The 15,213-nt window shown below is 53.1% G+C and overlaps 1 protein-coding gene across 1 annotated transcript in view; it reads left to right on the top strand.

The window, feature by feature from the left end:
* MYT1L (myelin transcription factor 1 like) overlaps positions 1-15,213 on the top strand; it is a 161,520-nt gene that overhangs the window by 70,993 nt on the left and 75,314 nt on the right. Inside the window, exons 10-13 of the mRNA XM_045884010.3 lie at positions 546-653; positions 4,243-4,454; positions 11,989-12,236; positions 14,321-14,557. Of these exons, the coding sequence (XP_045739966.1) occupies positions 546-653; positions 4,243-4,454; positions 11,989-12,236; positions 14,321-14,557 (805 nt within the window). The remainder of the gene's footprint in view (positions 1-545; positions 654-4,242; positions 4,455-11,988; positions 12,237-14,320; positions 14,558-15,213) is intronic.

Raw genomic sequence — 15,213 nt, forward strand, 5'->3', positions numbered from 1 at the left:
AAAAACACTTCAGAGCGGCCCTAGAGACCATTCTGCTTTCTTCCCAGTTCCACGCCCCTCCCGGGGAGGACGTGGACGAGCTGGTCGGTGGGAAGCCCAAGCCCTACGGTCAGTGGCGCTCCCACAGTCATCTTCTGACACCAGTCGGAGAGCTGCCGTTCCTGGGCTTTTTAGAAGCTCATCCCACCCAGGCGGCTCCATCCTCACCTGCAGAAACATCCTCGAGTGGAATCTGTGTCTACAGTTTCAACTCGCTCGTGTCCTCTTGAATGACCCAGAGTTCGGCTCACAGTTGCTGGAGAGGGTTGAGTGTGCTTTACGCGCGGACGGTCCTCAGCGTCATCCACTGGAGACCGCAGGACATCATGCACACGACAGCCACGATTATTTCTCCCTCTCCTAGCCGTCCCCTCGGGAAAGCCCACAGCAGGTGTGGGAAGCTGCTCTGGGTCTTCTGGTGCCGACCAAGGGAGAGGCGGGGAGGGGGCGACGTGTGCCGAGGAGCTGCTGGTGGAGACGATTAAATCCGCTTTCTGTCCTTGCAGCCTCTCTGGATGCCCTATTGCTGCAGCAGAGAAATTGGCAAAGGCGCAGGAGAAACACCAGAGCTGTGATGTGTCCAAGTCCAACCAGGCCTCAGACCGAGTGCTAAGGTACCAAATGCCGAGCATGTCATGTCATGAGACCCAGCACGCCCGGGCGCCGGGGGCCCCGGGGGAGGCGGGCAGGAACGCCGGTGGTCACTGGTGCAGTTGTAAGAGCCAAGCCCCAGGCCCACCCCTCGCCCGCGGGGTCTGTGTGAGGGCAGGGGGCCACCTGGCCACTCTGGGACTCTGTCCGCCCGCTGTAAGTCTTCAAATGAGAGTAGATGATGTGTTTCTGGTTTTCTTTCTGGCCTGGATGTTATTTTGTGATTCTGTGACTGTTAGATGAAAGAGGGAAGCTCCCACCTTAATGAGATGCCCAAAGTAATTTTATCTTAATTTGGAGGACAGGGCATATTACCAGCCTGCAGCGTGGCACCGCCTCGCAGGACGTACGGAGCTTTTCTCCATGGGGGAGCCCGCCGAGGGGCCGGCTCCTCTGTCCCCAGACACCCCGAGGGGGCACGGAGGAGCTGGGTGCAGGGCGGCTGAGTGACGAACTTGAACCCACTCGGTCACTGTCATGGAAAGACCTCAGAGATCACCTGGTCCAGGCCAGGTTTCAGTTTAGACAGGGAGGATTCTGGGAGGGGTGGAGGGAGAAACCCCCTGTCCCAGATCCCGTCTATCAATTCTCACTTCCCCTTGCCCCCTTCAAACCATCGCTGGAGGAGACGATGGCAGACACACTCCCGGGTCTTCACAGGGTTGTCCTGCAGGTCGCATGGCTGCCCACCTTCGGGGGTGGGGGGGGCGCCCCGATGCAGGAAGCAGGTCGTCGCTCGGAGGTGGGGTCCACATTCCACGGTTACGGAGGGAGCAGCGAGTACAAACACGCACACGTGCACACAGCTTTGCTTCCATTACGTTATTTCTTTAGGATAAATCACTTGGGAAAAAGCACCATTTAAGTGGCATGAACACCTGCTTGGTTTTGTTGTGCATTAGTTTAGTTTTCTGAAGGGATTTTACCAGAGTCACTATGCACCCTTTTGTCCCTCAATGGAAAACTTAAAATCTTTTTTTTTAAAGACTTCATTTATTTATTTGACAGAGAGAGAGAGCTCAAGCAGGGGGAGTGGGAGAGGGGGAAGCAGACTCCCCGCTGAGCAGGGAGCTCGATCCGAGGACCCCGGGATCATGACCTGAGCCAAAGGCAGACGCTTAACCAACTGAGCCACGCAGGTGCCCCGAAAAGTTAAAATCTTTATGGAAAATGAGGCAAAACCAGGAAAATAAAAACCACTTATAACCCTACTATTTAGAGATAAACCCTCAATAAATGTTGGTGTATGTTCTCGGAGATTTTTCTGTGTGGGGGTGCTAGCGGTCTAACATGCCCCCGTGAGCCTGCGGCCCCCACCTCCCAGAAGATAAGGTTAGTTAGTGGCAGGTGGGAGCCCTCCCCCGGGGCTCCGTCCATCTGAGAAGGAATGGCTGTCAGCCAAGAGAACTGAGAACAGGTAGAGAGCAACCGAGGCTTAGGGCTTCTGTCCACGTTTGTCACCTCTAGCCAGACCCCAGAGCTAGAAAGAGCCCTGAGGCCCCATCCTGGGGACCCTCCCGTTGGGCTGAGTAGGCATCACTCGGGAGATGCTTCCCTGGGGGCTGCAGACTGCAAACACCACCCCGTTCAGACACGAGCCTCCACGCCGATGTAGAGCCTGAAGCAACAGCCTTTGACCTTGTTTCTGTGGTTTTGTGGCCAAAACCACAGACCAAAGCCATGGAAAACCACAGCAAATGACAATGGAACACACGAGTGTGGGCTGATATGCATCTACAAACAATATTCTTTATGTGCCTCTGGCTGGGCATGGCAAGGTGGGTGGGACAGGGCCCGAAGGGAAGCACCCACACCAACCACAGCCTCGTCTCTGGGGTGCTCCCGTGCTCCCCAGCTCCCGGGGCGCACCTCAGGCCCCAGCATCCCAAGTGTGGGCAAGGCCTGGAGGACCCGGTCTCCCTGTGGGCATTCCCCATGGTGTCTCCACGTGGGGCACACTCACCCGGTGGGCAAGGAAGGAGACAGGAAGGGAGCAAAGAGAAGATAATTGAAATCCACACTCATGGGGCATCTGGGGGGCTCAGTTGGTGATCCCAGGGTCCTGAGATGGAGCCCTGGGTCTGGCTCCCAGCTCAGCGGGAAGCCTGCTTCTCCCTCTCCTTCTGCCTACTGATCCCCCTGCTTGTGCTTGCTCGCTCTCTCTCTCTCCCTCTCAAATAAATAAAAATTTAAAAAAAATCTTTAGAAATAAATAAATAAATCCACGCTCATTTAACTAAGAGTTGAAAAGTCTTCAAGCAGATTGTGCAACAGGAAGATATAAGGGTTTCCAACCCTGTTCCAATTTTCCAGTCCTGGCCGCGGGTGGTGGGCCTCCAGCACAGCGTCTGTCCCTCACCAAGGGCCACCTGGTCACTGACACCTCTGCTCCAAGCCCCGCTCCTTCTGAGCTGGTCCTAATCTTCTGAAGGCTTGGGGATCGCGCCTTCCCCGGCCCAAAGCCTTGGGCCTTGCCCACTGGGTGGAGCAGGTCCCCCATCTGGCCGCAGGTCACCAGCTCCCACGAGTCCCCAGAGATGCCGTTAGCACTCCTGCCTCTCACCTTTGACGTCTGTAGTTTCTTCCCTGGATCTTTGCCTGGACCGTTTACCCATCTGTACAGCTTACTTCGCAGCTGGACTCTTAAAATAATGTCACATTCTGCGTGCTCTTTGAAGGCAAGGCGAGGGTCTATTCCTGTATGCACCGCCACAGATTACCTGGTAAAATGCCTCACATGACAGGCATTCAACGAATCACCACAGTATTTCGTTAATTTGACAAGAATAGGCTGAATAAATGAAATCAAAATAAATGTGTTGGTGATTTGATAAAGCTATTAGCCTGAGGGAAGCTGAATGTAGAGCAAAGGGAACCCCTCCACACCACTTGTCTGTAAGTCTAAAGCCATTTCCCCAAACAGTTTAAAAATCCCACCCATCAGATATGGAAATAGGTGCACACACACATAGACACGCAAAACCAGGTAGAATATTGATGAGTGTGTAATAACTGAGTGTTCCTCCATTTAAATACTTTCCTCCGGAGTCTGGACTGCTGGATGACCACCCGTAAAAATACTGGACGGACCGGCTGCTATCTGTTTTCCATTTTCATGTCCAGCCATGTACATTTTTATCTCGTTTTGGGTCAACCCATGTCCCTAAGAGTTTTTCTTTATTTCTTCTCTTTTTTTTTAAGGAAAACGTCTTACTAGCTCACCTCCTTTGTTGTTAACTCTTCCTGTCTGAAGCCCCTGAGAAAGGAATGCCAGGACGCGGGGTCCTTCCTGTCCTCACACCTCCCGAGTCCAGCCAGCCAGGGCCCCAAACAGAACAGGAAATACGGGGGAAAGTTAAATGTCTTATTTGTGTGCTTCTTGCGCATGCTGGCAGTGAGGCAGGCGGCTTATGTGGGGCTATGCAATTCCAGCACACACGGTCTTTGCTCAGGAAGGTGGATTTGAGCGACATGCCCTAATGCTGACATGAACCATGTCTTACCTGCAGCTGCGGGAAAGCAAGCTGTCGATTATTTCTTGTTTGCTTACAGGCCAATGTGCTTTGTAAAGCAGCTCGAGATCCCTCACTACGGCTACAGAAACAACGTCCCCACGACCACGCCTCGCTCCAACCTGGCCAAAGAGCTGGAGAAATATTCCAAGACCTCGTTTGAGTACAACACTTACGACAGCCATACTTATGGCAAGCGGGCCATAGCTCCCAAGGTGCAAACCAGGGATATATCCCCCAAAGGATATGATGGTAGGAGGTGCACACTCTTTAAGTGAGCGTCACGCTTGCCGTTGATAATGTTGTTGTTGTGTATATCCGTTTCCTACAAACTGGTCGAGCATGGGGTCCCTTGATGGGTACCAAAGAAAGCACACCCACAGGCTGGGCTCCCCTGTGTGCTCCCAGGTGTGGGTGAGCGGAAGCTTGCAGGACGGAGAAAGATGCCCTTCCCTCGATGCTTCCAAAGCAGCACATTCTGGCCACTTTCAGAATGTGGAGACCCAGAGCCATTGGCTCATGGGCTTCCTGCTGTGGCTGAGGCAGGTCCTTATCTTCATAAACTTCCTTTCGTGGATGGTTCCAACACAGAGCAACCTGGGGGTGCCAGAGGTAGCTCCCAGAGTTCTTGGCCATTGGAGAAACTCTGTGTTCCCTCAGAGCTCTCAACCTTGGGTGCACATTAGAGTCCTCTGGGGAGATGTTAAGCATTCTAATGCCCAGGCTGCACCCTGGACCAACTAAATTGGCCTCCCCAGGGATGCTGCCTGTACGGTGACATTATCTCATTTACCAGTGACTCGAAGGTGCACCCAAGAGCAGACAACTTCTGCTGGTGTCACCGGGCCTCCTTCCAGCAGGTGCCGGCCCTGGCCTGTTTCCCCATGGAGAGTGGGGCCAGGCAAGGCCTCCTGTGGTGACCTAGCTACCATGCATCCAATAAAAACAAAGAGCAGGTAGAACAAATAAAACACCACCTGCCTCTCAGGAAGGGGGTAGCTTACTTGCCCTCGTGGGTTCTGAGCCCTCTGCCAGCAATTCGAGGTAGCTCCCATTGCTTCCCTGTGTTAACATGGTAAGTCATTGAACGAGAGCGGGGTGACTGCATTTCTCTGATGTCACGTATTTATCTAACTGCATTTCTGCTTCAAATTCTAGGATATGTGGACTGAGTTGGCAAATTTTCCCGACTGGGATGTGGGTTGTAGAAGTTCTGATGATTTATAAGTCTTATCTTGTTGTTCTGTAGCAGAGGAGAGGAGATGGGCTTTTAAAGTTCTTTTAGCTCCTCTCTGAAAAACATAGTTAATTAAAATCATAGCACACAAAAATATTCATTTAAACTGAATGTTTGGGGAGTTCCAAAACCTCTTTACAATTCAATGTGAGTTGCTGCACATGTTTCTAAGCTATGTTAGTCATTCTTTGCCTTAATAACAATTAATATGTATAGTGAGTGAAATTTAGTATTTCTTTGACGTATCACATATTGATTATCCTTGCGTGTATCAATTCATAATATAGAGAAACAAAAATGTAAGTGGAAAAGAGAGTGGCTTAGGGTATAACAGAAAATAATTATTTTTGTTTTATTTAATCATAATTCACCAATTTCCGTTTTGTTATAATTTTATCCTTTTGATCCATTTGATTGCAAATGAAGGATCAAAAAATTGAATTCACATAATTAAGAATTCCGTTTATACAATTTCCAACTTAGCAATATCTCGCAGTGATCTAGGGAGGAGTTCCTCCTTGATTTCCTTGACCTCGTCATTATAGTTGGACTTTGGGTGAGGTCATGACCAGTAGAGCACATTTTCATGCTTGCAACACCTATTAGTGGATTCGAAGTCAAACCTACTTGGGTCTATTCTCAGCTCTTCCATTTAGGAGCTGTGTGATATTTGGCAGATTAATCTTTCTGGGTGTTACTTGCCCCCAGAACAGAGAGGTGGTAATAGTGCCCATCCTTTGGACCTCACAGAGCTGTTGTGAGGATCAGCTGACAGCTCTAAAGAGCCGGACAAGCTTGTAATTACTGGCATTCATTCCCACCCACCCTGAACATACCTGTTGTCAGAAACCTCGGCTGAGCCAAGCTCTTCAGCTGGCTCACAAGGAAACAAGAATACAGAACAAAAACTTCAATATTAGGTCTTTAAGAAACAAAACAAACAAATAAAAAAACGGAAGGAAAGGCAAACTTTTACCATAATTTACTGAGAAGAACCTCAGTGACTCCATTTCTCTCACACTAGATTCATCTAACAGACTTTGAAAACATCAAAGAAAATGCCCATTAAGGATGAGAGTGGCCAGGTCAGTTTTCTTGATAGGATGTAAGCTGAGAGCTGTCCCTGATCCCAGGCACCAGGCAGTAGACATCACAGAGCAATTGTGGTCTGTGGTTACCCTACAAGAATGTCCTCCCCAAGGCTTGCTGCAGGTACAGAGAATTGAGTCATTGCTCCTAAAGAATAACTGTGAAATGAGCCTATTGTGGGGGTGTGGGGGGGAAGCATAATGCTTGGGAGCAAGGGGCAGGGCCATGGAAATGTCCAACAGGATATAAAAGTAGGACTTTTCACCCCAGTCTTTGGATATCACACCTTAGATCCTACCACCTGTTTTCAAAAACACTCAACACACATTGATTTAAGTGCCTTCATCCTTCCAGACACTGGCTAGTTGCTGTCTTTCTGTCTGTCTGTTTATCTATCCATCCATCCATCCATCTATCCACCTGTCTACCCATCCAGCCGTCCATCAATCCATCCATCTACCCATCCACTCACCAGTCCACACATCCACCCATCCATCTATCTATCCATCCATCCACTCATTCATCTATCCATCCACCCATCCACCCATTCATCTATCCATCCATCCATCCATCCATCCATCCGTCCATCCACCTGTCCACCCATCCATCTGTCCATCTATCCATCCATCCATTCATCTATCCATCCTTCCACTCACCAGCCTACCCATCTACCTATCCATCCATCCATCCATCCACCCATCCACCCATCAATCCATCCATCAACCCATCCAACCCATCCATCTATCCATCCATCCACCCATCTGTCCACCCGTTCATCTATCCATCCATCCACCCATCCACCCATCAATCCATCCACCCATCCATCTATCCATCTATCCATCCATCCATTCATCTATCCATCCATCCACCCATCCACCCATCCATCCCTCTATCCATCCATCCATTCATCCACTGACCCATCTATCTGTTCATCCATCCATCCATCCATCCTCCTGTCCATCCACTCTATCATGTATCATCTATCTACCTCTTCTTTCCTTCTGGATGACAAGTTTTAAGGAAGAGCTAGGGAACAAATGGAAGACAGTGAAATACATACTCATGCAGAAAGTGAAGCAAGGAGTCCATTCTGGAGGAATTAGCAGGAACTTTAACAAAATGGCAAATCTCGCATTTGATCATGAGCTTGAGTAGAAATTATGCAAAGATGAAAGACCCATGGCCGGACAAGGTGCCTGAGAGCTGGGACGGGCCCTGTGGGGCAGGTGAGGAGATGGCTTTGCATCACCCACCATGCTGAGGAGCTTGAGGCACTCTCCCACAGGGCATGGAAGTCCACATGTGGGAGTAGTGAAGGAGGGAAGGTGGGAAAGGACAGGGGTTCCCAAACGTGTATGTTGGCCCTGCCTTCTCCCATGAGCACCAGGTTGGCATCTCCCCAGCCTGTTTGTTACAGTGAGCTAAGAATGGCTCTGATATGCTTAAATTGTTGGGTAGAAAAAAAGAAGAGTTTGTGACATGTAAAAATTATGTGAAGTCAAATTTCAGTGTTCATAGGTAAAGCCATATGGGGCCCCACCACCCTCATCCATTTGGTCGGTGACTTGTTTCGCACAACGGCAAAGCCCAGCGGTTGTGCCATAAAAACCTAGACTATTGTCCAGTCCTTTGCAGAAACAGCTGCCAAACCCAGGCTAAGACATCTCCACTTGCGTCTCTGGGCAATTTATCACCACCCCAAGCTTTGTCTAAACCCGTACATTCCCAGAGCTCCCATGGGCTCCCCTCGTGAGCCGCCCTCTCTGTCATTCCCAACTTCCAAATTCTCCAAGCTAAACACTTTGTAATCGGCTTTGAACGTCCTCTTTGCTCCTCAAACTCAGTACCACCCAATGTGCTCAACCTCCCATCTTCTGCCCTGGCCCCTGTCCAGGCCTGCCGGCAACGGCTCCCAGAACTGCTCAGTGGCCGTCCAGGGTGCATCCTCTGGAGCCGCGCCTCTGGCCTCCTCATCCCCGCCCCTCGCCGGCTCTCCCTGGAACGCCCACCCTCCTGCCCACACCTGCCGGTGGCTGCCCCGCCATCCAGCTGATCCCAGAGCCTCTCAGCACTGGATCCTGTCTCACCTAGGCTGGCCTGCACTCAGCAGGCTTCCTCCTAACTTCCTTCACGATGGCGCTCGTGCAGAACCAGACACCTGTTCTCGGCCCACATGCAGCTCTGGGTCTCACCCTGGGCAGTCTCATGGGTAAACAGCTTATCTTCCCACTGGACCGTAAGCTCCCGTCCTCAGATTCAAACTGCAGTGCTGACGCTGGCCGTGCAAACACTATCTGTCTGAATGAGTGAGTGGGAAGTGAAGAGTCCAGACGGGGATTTGATGCTTTAGGTCACGTGAGCACACGGTGTGCAGACCCCACCTAGCTGCATTCTCACAAGAAAGCTCCTTTTCCCAGGTAGCACGCACCACAGCACAGACCTGTGTGGGCACCATGAGGGTCGGTGAGTGAGGGTGTGAGGCCGTCCAAACCCACCCAGGTCCCCCGCGGGGTGAGCCCTCAGGATGCGTACCTCTGCACTGTGCTCTGTCTGTCTGGTTTTCATGGAAGTCTGAGCTGTAAGGACATGTTGATTTATTCCCTTATGTTAATACATAAGAAGGCGGACATTCCTAGAAGGAGACACACACATTTCAGGAGACTCTCACAAGTAGGGCAGCGTGCGAAGGCTCTGGTTGGAACGTGGTTGTTTTCATTTTTTTTAATTTGTCATATTTAGCCAGTAGAAATCCCATGGAGTCTTTCTCTGTCCTGCAAAAGGGGATAAAATCTTTGAGGAGGGGTTTACCATGTGGTATGAGGGCCACCACTGCAGCCACACGGGGTGGTGGTACTCTCTCAGAGAGGCATGACCTCCGTCTCGGCCAGGGACAGGCCAGCACCCAGAAGGACAGTGTCCAATTCTGTCTGCCGCCCGATCGGAAGGGGAAGTGCGTTTTGTCGTGGTCACTGGCCACTGATGCTGGCTCTGTGAACGTTTTACAAACTGGCGATAATTATGAGGACCTACACTCTTACTTGCATTTTGAACAAAACAAAGGAGTGCTTGCATTCCGTGAAAAGGCACAGGGGATGTGGATGCGTGTCCCACGTGCTGCCCCTGAATCAGGCTCGTCAACCAGTCACCCCCAGGTCGCTCACCTGCTAGCATTCTGCCCAGTCCTACCAACTTGGTGCCATTCAGGACTCAAACATCTGGGGAAGTAGATGCACTCTACCGAACGTTTGCTGCCATGTCCTGCTGACTCTCTTTTAGAAATTGAAATTTGCTTATTCCAAAACGAAACGGCCATTTTTGTTATTTATGTGCATTCCATTTCTTTCTTGAGCCAGCGGCTAGCCCTCACTAGGGAAAAGAACCCTCACATAAGTACTATTGCATTTCTCTCACAATTTCTGTATTCCTATTTTTGTATCAAAATTGTAAATGGTGTGAACCCACAGACTTCTGTCCATGTGGAGAGTGCCACAAGGTGCTCAGTGTGGCTCCCTGAGCCCGCGGTGCAGGTCCCGAGGGGTCACCTCCCCAGGTCTGGTCCCCCTGCATCGCTGCCTCGGCCCCACAGGACGTCTCTGTGCTCAGACCCCAGACTGCTGCCATCCACGCTGGGCCCTCTGCTGCTCAGATAGGAGCACTCACAGAAGAACGAGGAAGGAAAGGTCACGTCCCAGACAGACCAATAGGTGTGCTGGTTCGTCCTCGCGGAGAGGGACCCGGCCCACACAGACTCCTCATGCTGGGGGGTCTGTGTGCGGTTAGCCCTCTGGTCCACACAAGGGGACCTGCTTCCAATGGTCATCTGCTTGTGCAGCGGCTCAGTGACTTTTGGTGGGGGCTGTAGTGAGGCCTGGTACCAGCATCACTGTGCAGCTGGGTGGCAAAATGCAAGTCTTGGGTCCAAAGTTGAAAGTTACCAGTGATGAAAGCTTGGTTATTTGTTCACTTGTATGTGAATACGGTGCTTTGGGCAGTTTCTTGGCGTGGCTCACGATGACCGACCGTGGTGGCCATGTGAGGTCAGTTGCTCAGTTCTGCTTTGCTGGCCCCTTCCCTATGGGAGGAAAGCATTGTGCATGTCCTCCTAAGGGGGTACTTGGGTTACAGACCCCTGGCAACAGTGTTGGACACACAGGGAGAGGTGGCTAAGCTTGCTTTGGAAAGGATGTTCGAAGTTGCATGGGGGTCGTGCAAGTGGGACTCGCTGGTGGAGTCTAGGACACTGTGAGGGAGATGTGGGGGGGGTCCTTCACCCCTGGGTTCACTCTGCCTACTCCCTTCCTGGGCAGGACTCCAGGGGAGACCTGTCTGCCCGCAGGTGGACACCCTATGACTTTGCTGCCCTTGGCAATTACACAGGCCCTTAAAAATTATCCAAGTGTTTCCCACCGGTGGGCCAGAGGAGGCTTCCCAACAGCCATGAAAGCAATGTTAGCTCCCAAACACCTGTGTGCTCTGGGTGATGGAGGTGGTCACTCGTACATCCGTGAGCCCGGCTCCCTGCAAGTGTTGGCTTGTGGGACGATGTGTGACGAGCACGTGGCCATGGTGCCCCGCTTACCTGGGCTCAGCCACGCCCACGGGAGTGCGCCAGTCCTTGTCCCTGACCAGGCCACTTCCTCCACAGGGCTCTTTAGTAGAATCACAGGGTAGGGCTCTTCTTGGGGAAGGGGGTGTTCCCTCGTGCATGCCCAGCTGGAGGGACGCCTCCCAAAAGCACAGGGGCCTGTGAGGCTGCGCGACTGGCACGCAGTGACCCCCAGCTGGCCTCTGAGGCCCCTCCTGGCTGGAAGGAGCCGCCAGGCCCCGGAGGGACGAGGTCTGTGGGGTCCCCGCCGCCCACTGAGCAGATGCGCAGTCACGAGGCCAGTGCTCTAACCCCTGAGCCACGGAGCCAAGCGGATGCGCAGTCACGAGGCCAGTGCTCTAACCCCTGAGCCACGGAGCCAAGCGGATGCGCAGTCACGAGGCCAGGGCTCTAACCCCTGAGCTACGGAGCCAAGCAAATGCGCAGTCACGAGGCCAGTGCTCTAACCCCTGAGCCACGGAGCCAAGCGGATGCGCAGTCACGAGGCCAGGGCTCTAACCCCTGAGCTACAGAGCCAAGCAAATGCGCAGTCACGAGGCCAGTGCTCTAACCATGAGCCACGGAGCCAAGCGGATGCGCAGTCACGATGGGGAGAGCCGTCCGGGGCCCCGAGCAGGCTGGCGGTCCTGTCCGTTCCCAAGTCAGGCGGCCGAGTCCTCATGAGGCGTGGCCCTCAGACAGATTGGGGGTGGGCCCTCCAACACCCCGCTCGGCCGGGCGGCCAGCGCGCGCCCGCTCCCCGCCGGGACGCGCGTGTCCTGGGGCTGGTGGGCGGGCGCGGTGTGGGCGCGGGGCGCGGGCCGCGGGGCGGCGGCGCGGGGGCCCGGGTCATCGCCGTGCCCGTGTCTCCCCAGCAAAGCGGTACTGCAAGAACGCCAGCCCCAGCAGCAGCAGCACCAGCAGCTACGCGCCCAGCAGCAGCAACATGAGCTGCGGGGGTGGCAGCAGCGCGAGCAGCACGTGCAGCAAGAGCAGCTTCGACTACGCGCACGACGTGGAGGCGGCGCACATGGCCGCCACGGCCATCCTCAACCTGTCCACGCGCTGCCGCGAGATGCCGCAGAACCTGTCCACCAAGCCGCAGGACCTGTGCGCCGCGCGGGTACGCCCGGGCCCGGGGGGTGGTCCCGAGCCCACGGCCCGCAGAACCGAGCCCCCGCGCGGGCATTCGGCGGGCGCCCCCGGGCGCACCTGCCGCCGGGCCGCGAGCGCGGCTGTGCGGGGAGCGTCCCGCCCGGACGCCGGGCTTGTAGCCAGGGCTGTTGCCGGGCCTGGGGGAGAAGACGTGGGGGCCCCTGCTCCTCAGATCCAGGGTCGCTTCTGTAAACAGAGCACAGCCGGTGCCCTCGGGGAGCCTCGGAGGGCGGCTCGGACAGCAGCGGGCGCCCGGAACCCCAAGCACGAGGGGGGCGCGTGGCCCCGCTGTCGAGCAAAGTGCAGGGCGGCCCCCAGCTCCCAGCTGGTCGCTCAGTGTTGGGGAACAAAAAGTAGGAAGCCGATGTCCGCCCGACTGTCACGCCATTCTGGCCAGCTCGCGCTAGTCCAGAAACCTCAGGGGCGCTGACCCGGCGTCCGGGTCTGTGGAGGCCTCTGCCTCGCTTTTCTGTGAATGGACTCGTTGCTCCAGCGGGAGCCGGACAGCGGGTCAGAGCGGGAGGGAGCTGCCCCGCTGGGGCCGCCAGGGGGTCAGGGCCGCCGGTGGGGCGCATGGCCTGTGAGCTCAGGGGGCGTGTGGGCAGCCAGACCTGGTCCCTCACCTCCTCGCCAGAAAACAGAGGGACTGCATTTCCAGAGCTGCCTGGCCGTGGGCACCAGGAGCTCACAGCCTCACAACAAGCTCATTACTTGTTCTAAGTAATTGTAATTTGTATGAATGGAGAAAGGTCAGGCATTGTGTGCTATGCACCTGCTTTCTTTTCCATTAATATTTTTGTTCCTAGATTTTTAGAGACATGTCAGGGGCATGCAATTTCGTGGTGGTCAGGGCCGCTAAAATCCAAGGCTAGCATGGAAGAGCTTCTGTGGCAAGGGAAAAAAAGAAAGCAACCCCTTCCCATTTTTCCTTCACTTTATTAAAGCCAAGACTGAGATAATTACGTCCAACGTGACGCAGGCTAAATGAGTGTGAGAGCTTGAAAGCAGGCGTGCTCCCTGACCGGAGGAGTTCAGGCAGAATAATGCTCTGTCATGTCTCAGGCTAAGAGCCTGCGTGGGGCTTCCGTCCCCAGCAGCTGCCCTCTGCTGTTACATCCAGAGGAGGGAGCTGCTAGACATTTGGGGAGGCAGCAACTTTCACGCCAGCTCTGAGATCAAATTTTTGCTCGAGAAACTGTAACTCTCCGGGAACAGAAGTGGAGGGCCGTTCGCAGTATTTCCTGCTCTGTCCTCCATGTGTCCTTCCTTGCCTCCCTCCTCCTGAGAGGCGAGCTCTGAAGACTTCTTTATCTGTTTGAGAGTATCATTTAAAAACAAACAAACAAACAACAACAACAACAAAGTCACCCAGTACCGCTTTATTGTTTTAAGCCAGTAGGCTGAATTGCACGTTTGCTGAAGCACAGAGTAGTCAGACCGTACTCACTGCCTGAACTGTGATTGCACACCCCCCTCCCTTAAAACAGAAAACACTCTTCATCACAGGATTTCGTGTGCAAAGTGAATTCTGGCTGCTTCTCCTTCACCCTGCCGTGCCTCTGCCTTGTCTGTTCCCCCCTCTCCCCTTCTCGAAGTATCCGCATCAGTGAAACTGAAAGACGATTGTTAAGCATAAACATACATCTATCTCTGATCTCTTAAATGTTATTTGAGCTGGAATAGAGTTGAGATTAGGCACTCGTTTGATTTTCTTCTGGTGAGGCTTATTTCTAAAAGCAGGAGATGTATTGCAGAGAAAAGAAGATAAAGATGGTGGTAAATACACGGTAGATATGTGAGATGGATAGGTAAGAGACAGATGGATAGACCGATTATAGTCATCAGCAGGTGAATAGACGCATGCACCTGCCATCCAGTGTTGCGGCCAGGCACGGGCCAGCAGACATGTCCCAAAGGACCGCTTCTGCTCTCCTCGGGAGCCCATGCACGGGAGACCGCAGGAGGAATCCGCGTTTGGATTCTGCACTGGCTGAAGGCAGGGCTGCGGCTGGGGGTGGGGCTGCGTCGTTACCATGTCTTTCTGTCCAGCAGAACCCTGACATGGAGGTGGACGAGAACGGGACTCTGGACCTCAGCATGAACAAGCCACGGCCACGGGAGAGCTGCTGCCCGGTCCTGACGCCCCTGGAGCCCATGTCCCCCCAGCAGCAGGCAGTCATGGGCAGCCGGTGCTTCCAGCTGGGAGAGGACGACTGCTGGGAGCTGCCCGTGGACTACACCAAGATGAAGCCTCGCAGGGCCGACGGGGGTGACACCGCCGAGGTCCCTGTACGTCCCCTCTCGCTGCCTGCCGGCTCGGGGCATGGGGGCGGGCATCCATGGGCTCCCTTAGTATGACCTCAGCCGACGAGGGCTGACCAGGGAGAGATTTGTCACTAACGCTGATTAGGTAAAACAAACCACAGACTCTTTTCAATGATGAATTTTATTTTCTAACAAGTGTGTTTTGTTACCAGTGATTTCTCTAAGAAAATATATAGACAGCAAGCCAGTCCGTTTTCCTGGGTGACATATTGATATAAGGCATGATTCTCCTTGCAGATAGGGAATTATGACATCTTCAATACTTAAATGGTTAACTATGAGCTTTTAATTAGCTAGCCCTTTGAAGCTAAAGATAGTGTCTGTTCTCAGAGAAACCCAAAATATTCAGAAGAATGTACTCCAGCCCTGAAAAAAACCATTTTAGCACTATCACCTAAATCTTTGTTGAGCACAATATTACCAAACAACCAATGTCAAGAACATATTTTTGAAGTGAAGATCTCCCCTGTGATCCGAAAATAGAGCTTTCCTGTGGAAACCCTCCTAAGCTAAATGGTGTGATTAATTAATTTATGTAGAAAATATTTTGAGTGTTCCCAGACCCCAAAAATCACCTCTCAGGTTTTGATTTTCTGAACCTTAGGACACACCTTGCTAAC

This window comes from Mirounga angustirostris, unplaced genomic scaffold, assembly GCF_029215605.1.
Source record: "Mirounga angustirostris isolate CCGP_5_RB_7025 unplaced genomic scaffold, mMirAng1.0.hap1 SCAF_10, whole genome shotgun sequence".
In the NCBI taxonomy this organism is placed as follows: Eukaryota; Metazoa; Chordata; class Mammalia; order Carnivora; family Phocidae; genus Mirounga; species Mirounga angustirostris.